Here is a 20,772-nt window from a genome sequence, read left to right as displayed (position 1 = left end):
AGCAATTCTGTTTTAACAAGCCCTCCAGGTGATTCTGTTGCCCACTAAAACGTTTGAGAACCATTGGTCTAGTGTGCGCAGAGAATCCGTACTGTTTCCAGCACCAGGATTGTTGGCAGGGGTGTATGAGAAGTTAATGGAAGGGTGTGTTTCTCCATAAATTAGGTGCACATTGTACTCTTCCTGGTTGTGGTCCTGTGTACCCATCATCCCCTGTGACCAGCTCTCATTTACCCTGGTGAGCAGAGGACTACACTGAGGGGGAAATATACTGACGGTCCACAGCGTTCCCACCCTTTCCCCACCCCAGCTGGCACAATCATATGGCAGCCGAGCTTAGCAAGTGTAGGTGGGCTTCTGCCTGGGTTCAGTGGAGGGAAGATCTGTCTCGCTGCTGGGTTCCAAATTCAGATGCCCCTGGATTTGAAATTAACCTTTTAGGATGAGTCTCACGTCTGCTTCTTTTAGCAACAAATTAGAATCAGAATCTGCTTCAAAGCAACTAGCACACTCAGAAAGCCTCCTGACTTGAAAAAGTCTCCAGGGAATGCATGATGATCTAAAGATGAGACTTGGGATAGGCCACTGGGGATGGGCTAGAAATCGTAGGCAAGGCAATAAAGAAGAAATAATGGGAAAAAAATCAAGAGAGAAAGGTGGGCTGGGTTTACATACACACACACACACACACACACATACACACACACACACACACACACACACACACACACACATCCCTCTCCTCCCTCCAAGATAGTGGTTCTCAACCTGAACTGTATGTTAGAATCACCTGGGGAACTTTAAAAACCCGGATGCCCAGGCCATACCCCAAACCAGTGACATCAGATTCTCTTGAGTCTGAGATCCAGGCCTCAGCAGTTTTTAAAGTTTCCCAGGAAATTCCAATGTGCAGCCAAAGCGGAAAATAAAAGTGCCAGGGGGTTACAGCTGCTATACATTTTCTTATCAATTTTGATCAAATTTTGCTTCACCTCCCATTGCTTTTGCCCTTAATTCCCTCATGGAATGTGTTAAGAGACAACCTGGCCAAAAAACCAAAAAAACCAAACCTGAGTATATCCTTTGTAAGTAGAAAATTGGACACCATTTATCAAAAATTTTAAATATGTTTAAAATACATTTACCTCTTCAATTTCATGAACAGAAATCTATCCTGAAGAAACATTCACACATGCCCACAAAGATACAAGACTGCTCATCGCAGCAATTTGGAACTGCAAAAAATGGAAAACAGTCACAGAAATGTCTATCAATTGATAATATATGACATAGCCTTACAATGACAAATTTTGTAGTCCTTAAGAAAGAATGAGGCAAATTTACATATACGAATATGAGGTAAGAGATGCCCAGAGAGAGGGCACAGCATGTGCAAAGGCTCTGGGGTGGGAGTGTGTCTGGCACTTTGGAGGCACATAGAGGTGGCCAGTGTGACTGAGAGGAGCAAGGCATGGGAGGCAGGATTAGAAGGGTGCAGTGGGCTGAATGGTCCCCAAAGAGATATGTCCATGTCCTAATCTGCAGGATCTGTGAACGTGACCTCATTTGAAAAAAAGGGTCTTTGCAAATATAATTATCTCAGGTTGAGGAGATCTTCTTGGGTTATCTGGGTGGGTCCTAATCCAAGGACAAGCGTCCTCATGGGAGACATACAGAAAAGATCTATACAGAGAAGGCAGCAATGTGAAGATGGTTCTACATAGACCTACATGGCCACAAACCCAGGGACGCTGGGGCAGCGACCTCGGAAGAGGCAAAGAATGGATCTTCCCTAGAGCTTCTAGAGGGAGCTCAGACCTGCCGAACCTTGATTTTGGACTTCTAGCCTCTAGAACTGTGAGAGAATAAATTTCTGTTGTTTCAAGCCAGCAGGCTTGGGGTCGTTTGTTACGGCAGCCCTAGGACACTAATATAAGTCATAGAGGCTCCATCAGAGGCCTCCAGTGATCTTGCAGGCTATTGTAAGGACTTAGTTTTCACTCCCCAAATGGGAAGTCAAGGGAGGATTTTGAGTAGAGAAGTGACACAATCTGACTCATTTTCTAGCAGAATTGCTCTGGCTGCTCTTATTGAATAAATTATATAGTTCTGAGTTTCTTGATTTTTTTTTTTTTTTGGTAACCAAACTGCAATTTGTCTTCTAATTCCTTAAAAAAAAATATGAATGTTAAAAATAAAAAATAAGAATGGAATAGATTCTAAATTAATAAACATTTAACAAAACAATAAAAACAAGCACTTAAAAGCTAGCCCCGATGACCAAAGCCGGCCAAGGAGTCTCTCCCAGCTTTATCCTCTGGTGCCAGGTTTTGATCATCAAAATGTTCGTGGTCCTGGTGGTGGATCATCTCCCTCATCAGGATGGCAAAGCTGTAAACGTCTCCCTTCAGGGTGCCCGACGGGGGCACCTCTGGGAGCCGTCCAGCAGAGCTCTGCAAAGCCGAGGATGTCAAACATCAGAGCTGCCGGGCAGAACTGGAAAAGCCGCTCCTTCTTTCTCAGGGAAGCACAGGCGCAGTGAAAGCATCCAGCCCCTGAGAAGTCAGCCCTGATGGTTCTAGACTTTCTCCATATTCACACACTTGGGGGTCCGTGTGTGTGAATACGGAGGAAATAATCAGGATGATTCTGCACTAACATGTTAGCAGTAGTTAACTCACAACTGTGCAATTACAGGTGGCTTTCCTTTTCCTTTTCCCTTTCTGTATTGCCTACAGTAAAAAAATAATTTAACAATTCATAGAACATAAAACTAACCACTTGAAAGCGAACAATCCAGTGGCCTTTAGTACACTGGCAATGTTGTACAACCACCACCTCTACCTAGTTCCAAAAGATTTCTAACACCCCAAAGTAAAACCTTGAGCCCATTAAGCAGTTTATCCCCATTTCCCCCACCTCCCATCTCCTGCCAACCACCAATCTGCATTCTGTCTCTACAGATGTATGTATTCTGGATATTTTATAAACCTACATTTCTTTGGCCGTGAGGTTTATAGGTTTATATCATTATAGGTTATAATCATGAAAAGAAAATATATTGGGGGATGGGGAGATAGAAGTGGCTGCTAGCAGGTTTTCAAAATTTCCCCCTTTTGCCTTTCTCTGCAAGATACCATCCTGCCCCCATATTATAGAAACCTCCCCACGTGCACACAGCAAAGCTGCTGGGAGTGTGCTGCTTCAGAGACAGGCAATCAAGGTGGAGGCCACTGGGCTCACCAGGGCCCAGGACAGTGCAAGGTGAGACTCAGGAGTGTTCAGTAACTTGGACAAGTAGGAAGAGTCGTAGAGTCTCAATTCGCGCACATGTGAAGGAGGGTTGGACTCCGGGTGGTGGGTCTGATCTTGAGACGCCCATCAGAATCACTTGAGAGGCTTTTAGAAAACAATACGAGGACTTCCCTGGTGGTCCGGTGGCTAAGACTCCACGCTCCCAATGCAGAGGGCCCGTTTTCGATCCCTGGTCAGGGAACTAGATCCCACATGCACGCCGCAACTAAGAGCTCGCATGCCTCAACTGAGAGTCTGCATGCTGCAACTAAGACCCAGTGCAGCCAAATAAATAAGCAAACAAACAAACAAATAAATAAATAAAATACAGATGCCCAGACCCCTTCTTCATAAATTCTGATTCAGTTGGCATGGGGTGGGACCCAGCCCCTTGCATATTTTTTAAAGCTTCTCAAGTGATACCGGAGCGCAGAGAGGTTGGAGAACTACTGAGCTCATCATGTGTAAGGTGCCTGGCAGGTCGTGCCTTCTCCGCTGAGAACACAGGATGAAGACGCGAGGAGACACAGAGGACTGAAGAGAAGGGCAGTGACTCACTTCAGGTCACCCAGCTAAGCCAGGGTGAGAACTAGTCTCCTAACTCAGACATCCCACCATGGACTCATGCCACTCGTGGGGATTATTCTTTTCTCATCTCCTTGGGTGACCGGAATAACCACATACCATCAGCCCCAGAGGAAGGCCCACCTGCAGGTACCCATGCACGTGAGCATCGGAAAGCAGAGGTGGGATAAGGAGCCCTTTACCCCTCTCCTGACAGCTAGTGGGTGCAAGATCTGCCAACGGTTACCCGAGCCGTCCGTCGTTCTCTCGTTATATGTTCTGTACGTCCGGCCATATCTGAGTTCCCACAGTCCAAATCCTGACAGCTTCACCTGCATCCGTCTGTCCACCAGGCAGTTGGAAGGCTTCAGGTTGCCAAGGGATCCCAGTGGACTCCTGTGGAGGAACAGCAAGCCCTGAAGAGTGGAAATGAGCAAATGAATCAGAGCAGGTGCCAGCAGACGCTGCTGGAAGAAACAGAGACACAGAGGCAGATGGACAGAAACAGACAGACAGACCCATGGCGGGAGACATGCCCATCTTCACATTCATTTGTTCAAGAGCCACTAACACAGCCCCTCGCCCAGGGGGTCACCCTGGGCAGGAACACCCAAAAAGGAGAAAACTATTTCTGGCCCCTCCACGTGGAGCCACAAAGGCAAGGTCAGCTTAAAATAAATGTAGCCTCGTGGTCAGACTCCTGGGTTCAAATCCCAGCTCTACCACACAGTAGAGGGCAAGTTACTTTTCCCTGAAGCCTCACGCTTCTTGTCAAACTGGAGATGACGATAATCCCTCTCAGGGTGGCTGTGGAGATTAAATGTAATAATACATGCGAACCACCAGACATGGTGCCTGACACAGAGTAAAGACCGCTACAAATTATAATGAAAAATTTGTATGAATATAATAAAGGATACCAACAATCTAGAAACAACACTATGCAATTAAAAATATTATTTTATTACCTACATATTGTGGATTATATTCTATTACTATCTACATATAATGGTTCTATAATAATAGAATATTATATTTATTACATGCACTTAAGGGTCCTGTTTGAGCACTTCACAGGGAGAGGCAATGAAATGAGGAACATTGAAAAATTCTCATGTCATTCACTGTGTTCTTAAGAGGTTACGTCAATTATTTGTATGCAGTCATGAAGCACTATTATTTATAAAGAGGACAGAACAAACTCTGGAGTCAGAAGACGTGTTCAAGTCTAGACTTTACCAGTCTCTTCAAACAAATCACCTGGGGGCCTAGATTTCACCATCCGTGAAATGGGTCTGCCTGAGACACCTGCTACTTGAAAGATGTCCCAGGGACCAGCAGAATCACCTGGGAGCTTGGCAGAAATGCAGAATCTCAGGCGCTGCCCAGACCTACTGGATCAGACCGTGCATTTTAACCCGATCCCCAGGAGATGCGTGTGCGTATTAGTCTGAGAAGACCTGTCCTTGTCAATTTGTTCCCAGCCTTGGCTGCACATTAAAATCACCTGGGGAGCTTAAAAAGACTATATCAATGCTAGGGCCCAGATATAAGAACCTATACTAGCTGCAGATTACCTCTCACACAAAACAAGCCTGCGTGCAGAGGTGAGTGATCAGAATGGAGGAAGAGGGCTTAATCTGAAGGCTGGCTGAGGGAGCTCCGTCCTCAAGGCAGTGATGATTCTTATTTAGCAAGGAGATGAGGGCAGGGGGGTGGGGATCTCTCACAATGAAGGAACTCAGCGTTTTAAACTGCTCCCAGGGAGTGCGGACAGAGCTGGGAGACAAACCCAGGTCCAGTCGCCTTTGAAGCCCAGCCACTTCTAAACCACTAGTTTTACTGTTTCTGGTGCCCTGGGTGGCTGTAAGAGAAAGGTGGAGGAGGAAGAGGGTAGGTAAAAGCATACCTATTCTTCTGGCACCATTGCCAGGTTAAATGAATCACAAGTCCAGCTTGAGTCACACAGCGTGGTTACGAGAAGTCACCGGCCCTCGGTGCCCAACAAGGAGGAATGTGAGGAGGGCCCCTGAATGGACTATTGCACCCAGGGACCGGGTCCTTGGGCCTCCTGGGCACCAGCTCTGGGACTCACCTCTTCCTCCAGCAGTGACGACAGGCTGAATCACTGTCAGCTTTAGCAAGAACCCTGAGCTAATATTGCATTAGAAATACAGGCTAATACAGAAAGCAATAAGGAAACATTCAGGACAGTGGGTACACCACACCCACCTCAGCCCCTAAAATATCAGGAGGCCGTGTTCCTTTATCAATCTGCTTATTTGTTTTTTGAGATGACAAAGCTGAATCACATTTTAGAAACACAACTCACTTAACCAGACAGGAAGGGCCTGGGTGGGGCTCCCTCTGGAATGTTTCCAGCGAGGTTCCAACAGGCTGAGAGGTCTGCTCTTGAAATCTGGGGAGACCTGTGTCCAAGCCAGAGTTCTCTCTGACCTCACGGAGACCTTTCCATTCCACAGGACTCTCCCTGACACACACGACTGTCCCTGCCCTTGCTAGTGCCAGGCCCACCCCCGGCATGAGACATTCTACATTCTGGTCGCTGCTGACCACCCCTGACATCCAGGTATATTAGCGGAGCTCCTTCCATTAGGACAAAAATAACATGTTTCGGGATGCTTGGAATCCTAGGAATGTAGTCCTCTCCAAGAGATGGCACACATCTCTTTGTTTTGTTCTATTATATTTTTCTATCTTGATGGAAATGTCTGACTTTATGTATTCTGTTGTCTGAGAACAAATAGAACCATGAGAGGCTCACCATTGACGTGTCAGGTTTCCTACACTTTTGGCAGTTCTATTACCTACGTGTCTGAAGCTACATTTATTTTCCTGCTGGAAAGTTGAGGCTGATCCACAGGGCTCCTACCTCTGGATCCCATATCTGTGCTCTCTGGTACTTCCAGGGAGGAAAGAATTCAGCTTTGGGAGACAGACTGGCTGCAAGTCCCAATCAGCCTCTTACCAGGTGGGCTGGTTACTTCACCTCACTAAGCCTCTTTTTTTTCCCCTTTTGAAAAGGGAGTAAGAATTCGTACTATTAATATTGGAGTTCAGGATAAATTAACAATGGAGTTAATTGTTAATTATTAAGAGCACTGTCCAATAGAAGTACAATGTAAGCACATGTGTAATGTTTAATTTTTAGTTCAACAGGTGAGATTACTTTTAATAATATATTTTATATAACCCAATGTATTAAAAATCTTATTTCAACATGTAATCAACACGAAAGTATTAGTGAGATATTTTACATTCCTTTTTTTTCTTAATCTTCAAAAGCTGTCATGGATTTTATACTTATAGCACATCTCAATTTGGACTAGCCACAGGGTCAGTGTTCAGTAGTCACATGTGGCTGGTGGTACCATATTTGGACAGTGCAGGCTTATCCTGTAAGATTGTTGAGGGAATAAATAAGAAAGTGTGTGGTTTTTAGTACTAGAAATTGGGTTATCTGGGATAATAGTAATACTCTACTCCTGCTAATACTAACAATTAACATTTACTAGATACCTGTTATGGCATAGACATGGTGCTAAGCAATTTACATACCTTAGTCCTCACAACAACCCTATGAGGCAGGTACTATTGTTATCTTTATTTTATACACAGGGACACTAGGGGTCAGAGTAGTTAAGGTCACCTGGTCAGTACATGGCAGAGCCAGGGTTTAAATCCCCAATACAACTTGCATGCCAAACTGTCCTTCATCCTCTTAATCTATCAAGACTTCTCTCACTTAGAAACAAAAGCCCCTCCCTAACACAAGACGAGTATTATACTCTCCAAAGCTCCTTCCCAAGCTGGCCCCACTGGGTTCAACTCCTTGGGGACAGGACAATAAGACTTATTCCTCTGTGCCCACCATGCCTAGAATCGGGTTTGACCCAATTAGGTGCTGAATCAACATACATCTGCTATTTTGAAAAGTCTGTGGCATCTCAGAATCTCCCTGCTACCTCGTATAGAGGAGGTTCTGATCAAATAGATATCGGGACAGGAATTGTTCTTGTGATTGGTATGTGATGGCCAGAAGCGCAATCTGACCCACAGAGCTTGGCCCAGTGCCCGGGTTCGCTTCAAAGTCACCCATGCCAGAGCTCCAAAATGCTGTAGGGACTCTTCTCTTACTCTTAGTCCCCTTTCAGGGAAGGTTGGCATTGCAACTTCCTTACAGGATCCCAGAATGTGTACACTCCATTTCAGGAGACAGCGAGCCTACCAAAGCAAGGTGTCAAGCTGTCCTCTGTCCTGGCGTGGAGTGGAGGATAGATTCAGTGACCTAGAATAGCTGATGACCACCAGGGAGATTTTCCCCTTCAAAGTGTCATTCGCACCCACCCCAGCATTTCTCCAGAGAATCCTTCGAGTCAATTCTTTTTTTTTTTTTCTCTATTGGAGTATAATTGCTTTACAATGGTGTGTTAGTTTCTGCTGTATAACAAAGTGAATCAGCTATACATATACATATATCCCCATATCCCCTCCCTCTTGCATCTCCTACCCTCCCTATCCCACCCCTCTAGGTGGTCACAAAGCACTGAGCTGATCTCCCTGTGCTATGCGGCTGCTTCCCACTAGCTATCTATTTTACATTTGGTAGTGTATATATGTCCATGCCACTCTCTCACTTCGTCCCACCTTACCTTTCCCACTCCCTGTGTCCTCAAGTCCATTCTCTATGTCTGCGTCTTTATTCCTGTCCTGCCCCTAGGTTCTTCAGAATCAATTCTTTTTTTTTTTTTTTTAGATTCCATATATATGAGTTAGCATACGGTATTTGCTAACACATATATATGGAGTCAATTCTTCTTGAAAGCCAAATGCCTCCACTGAAAAGGCTAAATCTACTAGTCATTCACACCATGGTGAGAACTTAATAGCTTTCTCTTTACATCCAATATAAATGATGCCAACTGTTTTGATTGGGTGGGAGACAGATCACCAGAAACTAGAGCACTTCCCTGGGCTTGGTGGGAAGGGAGGGAAAGTGGGTGAGGGGAAAGAGGAGCCCAGAGGAGGAGAGGATGACAATCAGATCCTCCTATTTTATAACCATTCCACTGCCACTTAAATAATTTGGTACGTACACTTCATGACTTTTTAATTTTTTTTCTCCAGCTTAATTTTAAGCCATTCAAAGATGGAAACAAGTCCTTGTCTTCATATGAAAGTGCCCAGAGTACGACAAACCGTTAACAGACACTCAATAAAGTTTTACTGAAATAATGAGCGGTGGCCCACGGAAACCAGTCACAGAGAGGTTTCTGTTTGTTTACCTCTCCTGGTAACAATACACTGGCTTCCCACTAAGGCCTGGGAAGTCAAAGCTTAACAGGGCCATTAAGACTCAGCTCCTTACACACAAAGAGCAATCAAATTCTTGAGGAAGAAAACTCCTTCGATGTTAATCAGGCCAACCTCATCCATTAAACCTACGTGGAGGCTGAGTAATAATAATAATAACAACAATAATAGCTAAAATATATTTGGTACTTATTTTGGCTCAGATACTTTCTAGCCCTTTGTGTATATTAATTTACTTTATTCTCACAACAAAATGTAAGGTAGCTCTATTATTATCCCTGTTTCACACATGGGAAATGAGCCGGGTGGGCCATGTCAGTGTGGACCAGCATTCGGAGGATGCTCTCCTCAGCCTGGGCTAAACTCCAGCTGCTCTCTCTAAGCTCACCGCATCTGCCGTTACCATCAGCGGGGAAGTAACTTGCCACAGTCATTCAAGGCGTCACTGGCCCTAAAACCTAGGAGGGCAGAGTTTACATTTCACCCATGTATCCCTCACAGCACCCAGGCAGGGTCTTGCCCATAGGAGTCTGTCAGTTGATGGATGGGAATGTTGATTGATGGATGGACTGTTGATTGGCCTTGTCCTGTTGCCATGTGTCAGAGTGAGTGACTTCCCCACCAGGACCCATTCCCAGGTCATTAGCTTGGTCCCCTCGAGAACACTAATAGGGGCTTCCCTGGTGGTGCAGAGGTTGAGAATCTGCCTGCCAATGCAGGGGACTCGGGTTCGAGCCCTGGTCTGGGAAGACCCCACATGCCGCGGAGCAACTAGGCCCATGTGCCACAACTACTGAGCCTGCGCGTCTGGAGCCTGTGCCCCGCAACAAGAGAGGCCGCGATAGTGAGAGGCCCGCGCACCGCGATGAAGAGTGGCCCCCGCTTGCCCCAACTAGAGAAAGCCCTCGCATGAAACGAAGACCCAACACAGCCATAAATAAATAAATAAATAAATAAATAAATAAATAAACAAACAAATAAATCCTTCCCTCTAAAAAAAAAGAAACACTAATAGCATTTGTCTTTACACAGGTTTATGTGATACGTTGACTCTGTCATATGCAAATGAGAGCTTGAATATCCAATCAATTTCATTGCCTGAGTTTCTCAAAACATCCTAGAAAACACAATTACTTGAAACATCACCAGTAACTCAACCAGAAGCACAGTGATCTTCGCAGGTTCAGTGGATTTGATTCTAATGCTTTGGATGATGTTGAGCAGAAATGATACAACCTGAGGCAGAGAACTCTACATCTAGTAACCGGAACTCTGCTTGGAAGAAACCATAACCTGACTCAATATTGAGAAAGTTACGCAGTCTTGAGTTTTACAGATACTTCCTTGTTCCTGACATAAAGCTGGTGGTCACATACCACGGGAAAGATGGGCCCAGGAACACAATTCAGACGTAGATATGACATCTTAGGAGATGAAACCAAGCTCAGACAATTTCCCAGAACAAAGAGACCAGACACTTGGCAACTGCGCTGCTAATTTAATTCCCTACAGGCAGCCCAGCAAGATAATTCAGGTCTTGAAATTAAACCAGAGAGGAACTGTTCTTGGACGAAGGGGCAAAAGCATTGATAAGCTTCTTTATTAGCTGCCGCTAATCAAACCTGAGATAAGATTTACTATTTTACTTACCTTAAGGCTTCCTCTTTTGCAATATTGGGTGACAATGCAGATGTTGGGTGATTCTGTGCAGATACCAAAGATGGGAACAATGTTTTCATGCCTTAATTCATACATCTGAAAATAATAATGGTAATAATAGCTTATGATTATAATGTGTCTTCTGCCCTAGGGACAATGCTGTGTGCTTTACACACTTTCAGCTATTTTTCACAAAGACCCTGTGAGATAAGAACTATGACTGCTCCCATTTTACAGATGAGGAAACTGATGCTCAAAAGATAAATTAATGTGTTAAAGATCATACAACTTAATAGTGGCAGAGCTGGGAGGTAAATCCAGACAGTCTGCCTCCAGCAAATAAACCAGAGGAATGATCAAAGTCCCCCAAAGTAACGGGGATTAACTGAAGTGGACCCCATGAACCTGACTCCCCTGCAAGGACCAGCTTCAAGGGAGACAGATACAGACACAAAGAATGAAGAGGCAGAATTAAGGCCAGGAAGAATTAAAGGCAAAGAACAGGCTAGGAGAGCTCCCAGGATGCAGGTGCCTGGGTCAGGCATAAGGGTCTGAGGTCTAAAGTCTGGGCTCTTGGGGGTCATGGGCCAAGTTAAGGGAAGCAGCTTCCCACCATTGCCCTTTGGGGTGAAGGCCACCCGCACCCCAGGTGGGAACAGGGAGTTGGCAGATGCAAGGCAAAGGGCAGCAAGGCTTTGCCTCCTCCCAGGGCTGGGGGCCTCACCAGCCGGATTTCCTGAAGCACAGACGGCTTCCTGACCCAGGCTTGCGCTTGGTCACCAACATCACAGATGGCCACATGGTTTCCCTGCAACCGGAGACAAAGTGGAATGTTCCTAACCCAGGCTGATCCAGAAAAAGCTACGCTCAGAAAGAGCTAGGAAGGGGGGCAGGAAGACTGGCAAGAAATCCACCTACAGAAGGGATCGTTGAGCTCCTCCCTGCCCAAATCAGCCCTCGGGTGGCCCTGGGCTGTGTCCAGGAGCCGAGCTAGCTGCTCAACACAGGAGACCTAATTTAACAGGCAGCACAGCCCTGCAAGGGGGGGTGGGATGTGATTAGCCCATTTCCAGATGGGATCCCTGAGGTTAGGGAACTAGTTCAAGGTCACACATCTGTAGGTAGTACAGCCAGAATTTGAACATCTGCATGCAGCCACTCTGCCCTCAGAATTACCCGGTAAAGCCCTACTGGGGCATAAAAGAGCTCTTCGCCCTGCTGGTTCTCAACAAAGGAGCTGAAGTCCCCAGAAATCATCACACTAGATGAGTTACTGTTGTTCCCTCTCGACACAGGTGTGCCTCTCCGGGATGGCTGCGGAACAGGACACGTTTCAGCTGCTCTCAGTAGGACGACCAAGTACTGATGAGACTATGCCTCTTATAGATGAGGAAAATTAGCACCGAGGTTAATAGCAGTTAGTAAATGAGAGTCAGGACTCAAATCCTGACTTCTCTAACCCGAAGTGTGAGTGCTGAACTGCTACCCACACCACTCTTGTGTCTGTGCCAACATCACAATGTCGTGGTTAAGACTCTGGGGTCAGGCTGCCCAAATTCAAGTGCTAGCTTTGGCCCTTAACTAGATGTGTGACCTGATGACACAGTCATTTTCCTCAATGAGCATCTAAGGAGGTGAACTCTCTGTGTAACACCCCCAGTGCCTCCCCAGCACCTAGAGAATATATTTTAAACAGAGGACCCCTGTTTTTCTAGAAGAGTCTTACTTGGAACCCTAATGTAGAAAACAAGAGCTCAAAGCAGAGCTGCTGTAGTTGAAGAGGAAGAGGAAGGCTCAGGATTCCTCCCCACCTCTACCTCATTCTATCATTCACCCAAGGCCAGACCAGTGAGCTCCAGAATCCTCAGGGACACTTGAAAAATAATTTACAAATGAACCCCAATCTCCTGGTCATAGCATGTTGAAGCCTCCTTGACTTGGTACCTGCCAAGTCACCTTTTTTTCTTGAAAGTCATAATTCATTTATTCAATGAATAGTATATGCAAGGATACCAATAAAAGGAAACATACTATAAACTACAATTTTGAAAATAAAGCCAATATAACAGGAACAAAATACACATAACATGAGATGAATGTTTGATTGTTGACCCATCATGCTTTCCTTACTTTTATAATTAACCTAAATGTCTTTAGAACAAACCTGTATGCCTTGGTCTAACTTGAGCGCTCTCTAACAAGCAACAACATTCTAGAACACTTTTCTTTTGCTTTGAGATATTTAAGATTCACACATTTGTTCAAAAACATAAATTCTGATTCATTGGTTAATCTGCATATCTTGTTATTCTCTGAATATCATGAGTAACATGTATTTCTGAACAAGTACTATATGAAATTCTAAAATTCTTGATCTTTGATGTAAAATTTATTTCAGTTGTGGGTTTTTAATCACTTGAGATGAAAACAAAATTCACCCCCTCCCTCCACCTCCCCCCAGGAACAAAGAGCTCTTATTACAGTATAGAAACTTGGGTCTATCTTTCTACTCTAAAGAACAATTCTTACTAACCTTTCTGGGAAGGCAGTAGGTACTCCAGAATAATCAATATATGCTTGCAAAGATTACATCAACAACAAAAACAAAACAAAAAAGGAAAGAAAGAAAAGAGACTTCAAAACTTCAAGCTTAAGATATGCATAAAAGATAGTCATGGCTATATTTTCTGGAATTATATAACTGTTATATACTTATCAAATAATGTCATGCTTATTAAATGCGTGCCCAGCTTCACAGCCCTGAGAAGCCCTCAGCATACCCTGCGTTACTTCTCTCCTGGTCACCACTAGCAAACCCACTCTCCCCAGATGTCACCTCTTCTCTGAAGCCTTCATGATGCTGTGACATTCAATCCCTCTACCTGCGGGGTTTCTGCCTCAGCTTGTAGACACCTCCCAGAGCGCTTACTTCCCTCGGAAGGCATCCATTTGTGGCGTGCCTTGCACTCTGCTTGACCTGCAGTAGACGGGCAACATGTGTGTGTTGAGCAAATGAATTATATTGTCTTAGTTATCAGTAGTTTAAAGGAGTTAATGTGGTTTTGAAAATAACTAAATGCTCCCCAGGAGACAGCTTTGATATTTGAGCAGGGCGTATGGGTTCTTCTACCCACCAGGGAACAGAGCTGAAGGGAACTTTAGAAGCCATCTGATCATTTTTAACTATTCAGGAACTGAGGCTCGGAAATGATGTTCCCAGCAAAAAAGTGGTAGTTCTAGAACCAGAACTCAGGGCCTAAGACTCTCCATTAAGAGCTCACTTTATAAATGAGTCAGCCTCTGCCCTCACAAGCTCCTAGATCAGGTCCCTTCCCTGAATCACCAGCAGTGAGCAGGAAGGTGGATGTCTGGGCCAGGCGTGGCCTCACCTTGTTCTGGGACAGCATGGTGATGTCATCATAATTGATTTGCTACCAAAGATCTTTATTTTGCCTCTGCAGTTTCCCCCTCTGTATCCTTAAAATCAGACCTATGACGACAGCTCCCAGGTTGGTAATCAGGAGGGTTACGGTGAAAATCACAGCAGTCACACCTGGAGGGCATATCGTTACTCAGGCCCACCTAAGAGCAGAAGTGAGCACGTCAGGGCCCCATCCCGGCCCTGCCAAACAGATGGCTCAAAAGCTGTCCAGGCACGGGTCCAAGTTAGGGCACACAGCGTCCACTCAGACCTGTCTTTTCCAGGAATCCTATTGGGCCCCAAGTGCGTGGTCTTCCCACACCTCTCTGGTTCCCACGGCAACTGCACTCACCTCCTCCTTATGCAGAAATTTCCCTTGTAGAGAAAAAAAGGATGACTTCTAAGACCATCACCACCTTTCATTCAACATTTACTATGTGCTCTCCTTACACGTGTCCTCAGTCATGATCCACCTCATTCCAGGCCTGGGCTCCTAACCACCAGGAAACACTCCCTTGTCCAGACTCCACCTCCGTAGAAATGGAATTCCTGAGACTCAAGTCTCAGGAGCCAGGTTTCCCCAGGGCAGAGGTTCTCAACAGGGGAGGCCATGACGTTGCCTCCCCAGGGGATATTTGGCAATGTCTGGAGACATTTGGGGCTGTTAGGGCTAGAGGGTGCTGCTGGCATCTAGTGGGTGGGGTGGAGGCCAGGGGTGCTGCTAGGCCTCCCACAAGGCACGGGACAGCCCCTTACACACAAAGATTATCCCGTCCTAAACATCAATGCTGTTGCCACTGCTGAGAAGCCCTGTTGTAAAGAGTCCTTTCCTGCTGCCTTCTCCAGGCGGCCACACTGATCTGCAAAAGCAGGCTCAGTTTCACAGAGCTCATTGGAAAATCCACAGCCACGTCTGTCTTCAGGAAGGGAACCGTGGAGAAATTCCCCATGGGTGTTAAAAAAAAAAGAAGACAATGAAAGGTCAGTGCCAACTTGATTTATTCAACTTGTCTCTACCTCAGGTAGAGCAGGGGCAACTGAAACACACATGTCATTTGCAAAAGGCAGGCCTTGGTCTCTTCATTCAAACATCTGCTGACCCATCCAGTTTTCCCACCTCACCAAGATTCTTCAAACCTAGCCTACAGGTAATATAATTCATGAGAGAGCAATATCTTTTTGCTAGGTAGAATAACTGACTCGATCTTTTGATTTAAACCATGTCACTTCTGATTTAAAAGATGAAGTGTCAATTCTCAGATGTTACTGGAGTTTTCTCCCGTGTTTGATACAGACAAATCTTGTTATAGAGCATCTTGACACTTCACAGACCAAAACGTCACCCCTGCCTGGAGAATGCCTGTTCCTACAATACAGAGAACCTAGCTGGCCATGGTTGTTTTATTTCTTGGGCCAACCCATTTGGGGACATTAAAATTCCATAAGAGTAGGGGAGAGAAAAGTGTCAAATCAAATCTGAATTGTGGGTGATGGCAGTGGGGGGCAAGTAGAAATTGAATTAAGTTTTATGTTCTCATGTAGTTGCTCATTGATTTATAACTGAGAGAACAGAAACAGAGATTTTTTTTCCCCCCCCACCCCAGGGATTTCTGGATACTGTGAGCCCAGGACAGCATCCAGGTCCTGGTGTCCCCCTGGCTGTCTGGATGAGTCGGTTTCACTGACTGTGAACCTGACCCTGTAGGAGGCGCTGTGCTCCATCATCGCCCAGGGCCAGGGCCTCTCCCTGAGACACTGGGGCTGTGGGACCTGCCCAGCTGGAGCATCAGAGGAGGCCCAGGCCCACATGGAGGTGCAGGTAGGGATGCCGTGTTATAAGTGGAACCTGAAGTGGCTGAGCCACACCCACAGTCAAGGGCAAGACCACGTTGAAGGCCCAAAGTCGATCTTTATGAGTTCAGAGAGCAGCAGACAACTTGATTATAGGAGCTGGATCCCCAGCTGGCCTCCCAGCAGGACCACCGGCCCTTCCTCTCCTCCCAGGCCTCTTCCTGTAGCATGAGCTAAACTTGGGAAAGGCCCTGCCACACCTGATGACTTCCTGAAAGCTGTCATAATGACGAAAAGGAAGAAAGAGGGGCCCGTTTGGGGACTTCTGTAGGGCATAGACCCGGTAATCCATGCGCCTTTCTCCCTGGAAGTCCACAAACACAGGGCCGGTGATTCCTGGAAAGAGAGGCACTTGCACACAGTAAAGGGAACAGAGAGGAGCTTGGGGCTCAAAATGCCGCCTGCCGAGTCGTATCAGAGGAATGCCCTCCCCAGCAGCTGCTGAAAGCCACCCGTGAGTTTTCTGCCCTTTCAGGGAATCTAAGATGCAGTCAAGAAGGAGAGTGGAAAAGAAAGAAGATAGTTCAGAGGTGGTACCCTGGTGGGACTCAAGGGCCACTTGGTTCTGTTAGGCCTACGTTGGGGAGGACCATCCAGCATTAAAAAAAAAAAAAAGTTAAGCAGTTTCCAACGAATTTCACATAAAACCCAAGATTTATGCTTCCCAAACAATAAGGTATGACCAATGGAGGCCAAATGACATGGCAGCGGTTGGCTGGGGCTGGGGACACTGCCTCCTCCCAGCCCCTACCATCCTATTCCCCCCACGTTCTCCATGCTGCCAGACCCTGGGGCACGCACGAGTTTGCAAGCCTTGTTCTCAGCACGGCCCTTCCTTCCCGGTTTTGCTTTGTGCTCAGGCATTGCGCTCAGACCTGGCCCAGGTGCATTCCTTGTTCTTGCTTAGGACGTGCCCTGCCCCCCACACAAAGGACACATCAGAGATCCCAGAGGAGTAAAGTACAGCAGTTCCACACCCCAAACTAGGACCCAAGGTCTGACCTAGGACTTACGATTTGTTCCCACTGGGGACAGGACACAACATTAACATTCATAAGCTTCTGCTATGTGCCCAGCACTGAGGGCGGTAGTGATTTCACACATCTAGTCCCGGTTGACCCCACAGAGGAGGCACCATGATCCACTCCTAATAAGCAAGCAGGGCTTGGCGGCACAGACCCGCTGGAGTTTCCAGAGCCAGGAAGACACAGGTCTGTTGGGCCCCAAGTGCGTGGTCTTCCCACAGCCCTCGCTGCCTTGCTGTGCCCACTTGCTGGCATCCTGAATGTGGGGCTTGAGCACGGCTCCCTCCCAAGGTCTGCACAGGGAAAGGTCTGCAGCAAATGCAATAACCAGGGCTGAACCAAGAAATAAATTGATCTGACAGAGGGGATTAAACTGCGAGCAGGAAGACAGACCCCTCCCACTTCCTCCACTTTTTTAAAGCAAATGCTTCAGGGTCAGGAAGAAAAGAAGAAAGGGAAGCAAGTTAATATTTCCACTTGGAAAAGGTGTGGATGGGGTCATTGTGAACTGAATCTATGAATGCCCCAAAGAGCAGGACTTGGCTGTCCTTTTGAAAATTTAGGATGAAGTTTAAGTCTTAATTTATTAAGGGAATGATAAGCCAAAGAAAAGATAAATAGCTGCCATTTAATGAGCACATACTATGTGCCAAGCACTTCAGGTATTGGATTGGCCCAAACGTTCATTTGGTTTTTTCTGTAAGATGATTCTAGTAGCACTTAGTTGTCTTTAACTTCATTCGAAACAATTTTGTTAGATTGTATGTGACAACTGTCATATCAGCGTTCATTTAGAAAAAGACATCAAAATTGGTGAATTTTTGTGTAGCCATTTGCATATTGAAGATGGAAAAAACCCCAACATTTTTGGCATATTATGCTTTATTATTTCAAGAAAGGTAAAAACACAACTGAAACATAAAAAAAAGATTTGTGCAGTGTATGGAGAAGGAGCTGTGACTGATCGAACATGTCAAAAGTGGTTTGTGAAGGTTTGTGCTGGAGGGACTTCCCTGGTGGCGCAGTGGTTAAGAATACACCTGCCAATGCAGGGGACACGGGTTCGAACCCTGGTCCGGGAAGTTCCCACATGCCATGGAACAACTAAGCCCACACACCACAACTACTGAGTCTGCGTTCTAGAGCCCGTGAGCCAAAACTACTGAGCCCACGTGCCTAGAGCCCATGTTCCGCAACAAGAGAAGCCACCGCAATGAGAAGCCCGCGCACCACAACAAAGAGTAGCCCCCGCTCTCCACAACTAGAGAAAGCCCGCGCTCAGCAACGAAGACCCAACACAGTCCAAAATAAATAAATAAATAAATTTATTTTTTTAAAAAAAAGAGTTTCGTGCTGGAGCTTTCTCTCTGGACGATGGTCCACGGTGGGGTAGACCAGCTGAAGTTGATAGAGATCAAATCGAGACGTTAAATCAATGTTATACCACGCGGGAGATAGCCAACATACTCAGAATATCCCAATCAAGCATTGAAAATCATTTGCACCAGCTTGGTTATGTTAATCACTTTGATGTGTGGATTCCACATAAGTTAAGCAAAAAAAACTTCCTGACCATATTTCCGCATGAAATTCTCTACTTAAACTTAATGAAAACGTTCCGTTTTTAAAACAAATTGTGACAGGCGATGAAAAGTGGATACTGTACAGTAATGTGGAATGGAAGAGATTGTGGGGCAAGTGATATAAACCACCACCAATCACACCAAAGGCCAATCTTCATCCAAAGAAGGTGATGTTGTGTATATGGTGAGATTGGAAGGGAATCCATTATTATGAGCTCCTTCCGGAAAACCAAACGATTAATTCCAACAAGTACTGCTCCCAATTAGACCAGCTGAAAGCAGCACTCGACAAAAAGCGTCCAGAATTAGTCAACAGGAAACACATAATCTTCCATCAAGATAACACAAGACCATTTGTTTATTTGATGACCAGGCAAAAGCTGTTACAGCTTGCCTGGGAAGTTCTGATTCATCCGCTGTATTCACCAGACATTGCACCTTCGGATTTCCGTTTATTTCGGTCTTCACAAAATTCTCTTAATGGAAAAAACTTCAATTCCCTGGAAGACTGTAAAAGCGCCTGGAACAGTTCTTTGCTCAAAAAGATTAAAAGTTTTGGGAAGGTGGAATTATGAAGTTGCCTGAAAAATGGTAGAAGGTAGTGGAACAAAAGGGTAAATATGTTGTTCAGTAAAGTTCTTGGTGAAAATGAAAAATGTGTCGTTTATTTTTACTTAAAAACTGAAGGCACATTTTGGCCAACCCAATATTTTAATTACTCCTCGGTGTTACACAGCAGTAAAGAACATGAGCCCTGGAGATAAAAACAGGCCTTATTTTGAATTCTGGCTCCATCATCTCGTAACTTTGTGACCGCGGGCAAGTATGTAACTTTTCTACCCTGGGGTTACTCACCTGTGTAGTATATTATGGATGGTAATAGCACTACCTCATGGGTGGTGTGAGGATTAAATGAAATAGTGCACAGAAGCTCTTGGCACCCAGCTTGATATAAGGTAAGCCCTCAATAGATGCTGGTTATTATTACTAGATATGGCAGTATGTATTATCTCTGTCTCACAAAATAGAAAGCTGGAGTAGAGCAAGATGACAGCCATTGGCCAGCTCCCAGGGTGATTTTAAAACAGTTCACTTCCAAGCCTATCCTCACACCTGCAAGGAAAGTAAAATAGGATTGGCCCCATCTTTAGAGGCCGATGGTCATGATTCAGACAGGCACCGCATCAGAGAGGATGCAGGTTGGGGAGGATCAAGGGAGTGATACCAGGAGGAGGGTCCCACCCTCTTGAGTTTTATTCTTGATGGGTTCAGTTTGAAAGGAGCTGTGGGAGAGACTTTTCAGGGGCGGGAAGGGACCCCAGAGGCCCCCCACCTGGTCTGGGCAGCCTTCTGGACACAGCAGAAAGAGCAGACGGTGGCCGCTGGGAGCTCTAACCTCAACAACGCTTCCCAGAAGGCCGGAATCGCCATGAGAAAGCGGAATTCTGTAATCACACGCCCAGCAACTCCAAGCCCCATAGACTCAGCTGGCCTGAGTTCGGCAAACCTACCACAGTCAAGCCACTTACCCTGCAAAGCAGTCCGATTGGAGCCTTTCAGAGTGATGACGAGCTGCCGCCCATCCCAGAAATCCCTTCTGGCCGTTATCATCTCCTTCACGGTCTCAGCATACAGCAGGACTGCATCGTGAAAGTAGGCAGGGTAAGGGCTCACCTTGGATGAGGGAAGCAAAGGCAGGGTAGAAAAAGGCCCACGGTGGTGCTGAACTCTCTTAGCTTTTACTTGTCTGTGAAGCGTTTGATTTCTCCGTCAATAAAAATTAATTAATTTTTAAAAAGATTAAAAAAAAAAAAAGCCCATGGCCTGCTACGTCACAGTCCGGGCTCAGTTAAAAGCAAGCTTTTTCCATCCTCTTAACACTGTAACAGAGCACACGTTCTCCATTATTCCACAGAGAAAGGAAGACCCTCCACGTATCCTGGCCTGTGCTGGTATACCTACGTATCACAACTGCACTTTTCCTCTTTAGGCCTTGTTTTCTCAATTAGATTGCATGATCTTTTGGATTGAGAACAGCTTT

The 20,772-nt window shown here is 45.7% G+C and overlaps 1 protein-coding gene across 1 annotated transcript in view; it reads right to left on the bottom strand.

Annotated features, from left to right (window-relative positions):
• Nucleotides 1-20,772, bottom strand: part of LOC118882896 (guanylate cyclase 2G-like) — a 39,952-nt gene that overhangs the window by 11,025 nt on the left and 8,155 nt on the right. Inside the window, 12 exon segments of the mRNA XM_036829273.1 lie at nt 2,317-2,453; nt 3,244-3,368; nt 4,106-4,274; nt 10,238-10,309; nt 10,843-10,947; nt 11,576-11,659; nt 12,028-12,165; nt 14,241-14,422; nt 15,127-15,264; nt 15,971-16,050; nt 16,324-16,459; nt 20,261-20,405. Coding sequence (XP_036685168.1) covers nt 2,317-2,453; nt 3,244-3,368; nt 4,106-4,274; nt 10,238-10,309; nt 10,843-10,947; nt 11,576-11,659; nt 12,028-12,165; nt 14,241-14,422; nt 15,127-15,264; nt 15,971-16,050; nt 16,324-16,459; nt 20,261-20,405 — 1,511 coding nt within the window.

This window comes from Balaenoptera musculus, chromosome 16 (assembly GCF_009873245.2).
Source record: "Balaenoptera musculus isolate JJ_BM4_2016_0621 chromosome 16, mBalMus1.pri.v3, whole genome shotgun sequence".
NCBI classification, from domain to species: Eukaryota; Metazoa; Chordata; class Mammalia; order Artiodactyla; family Balaenopteridae; genus Balaenoptera; species Balaenoptera musculus.
This window is presented reverse-complemented; position numbering and strand designations above follow the sequence as displayed.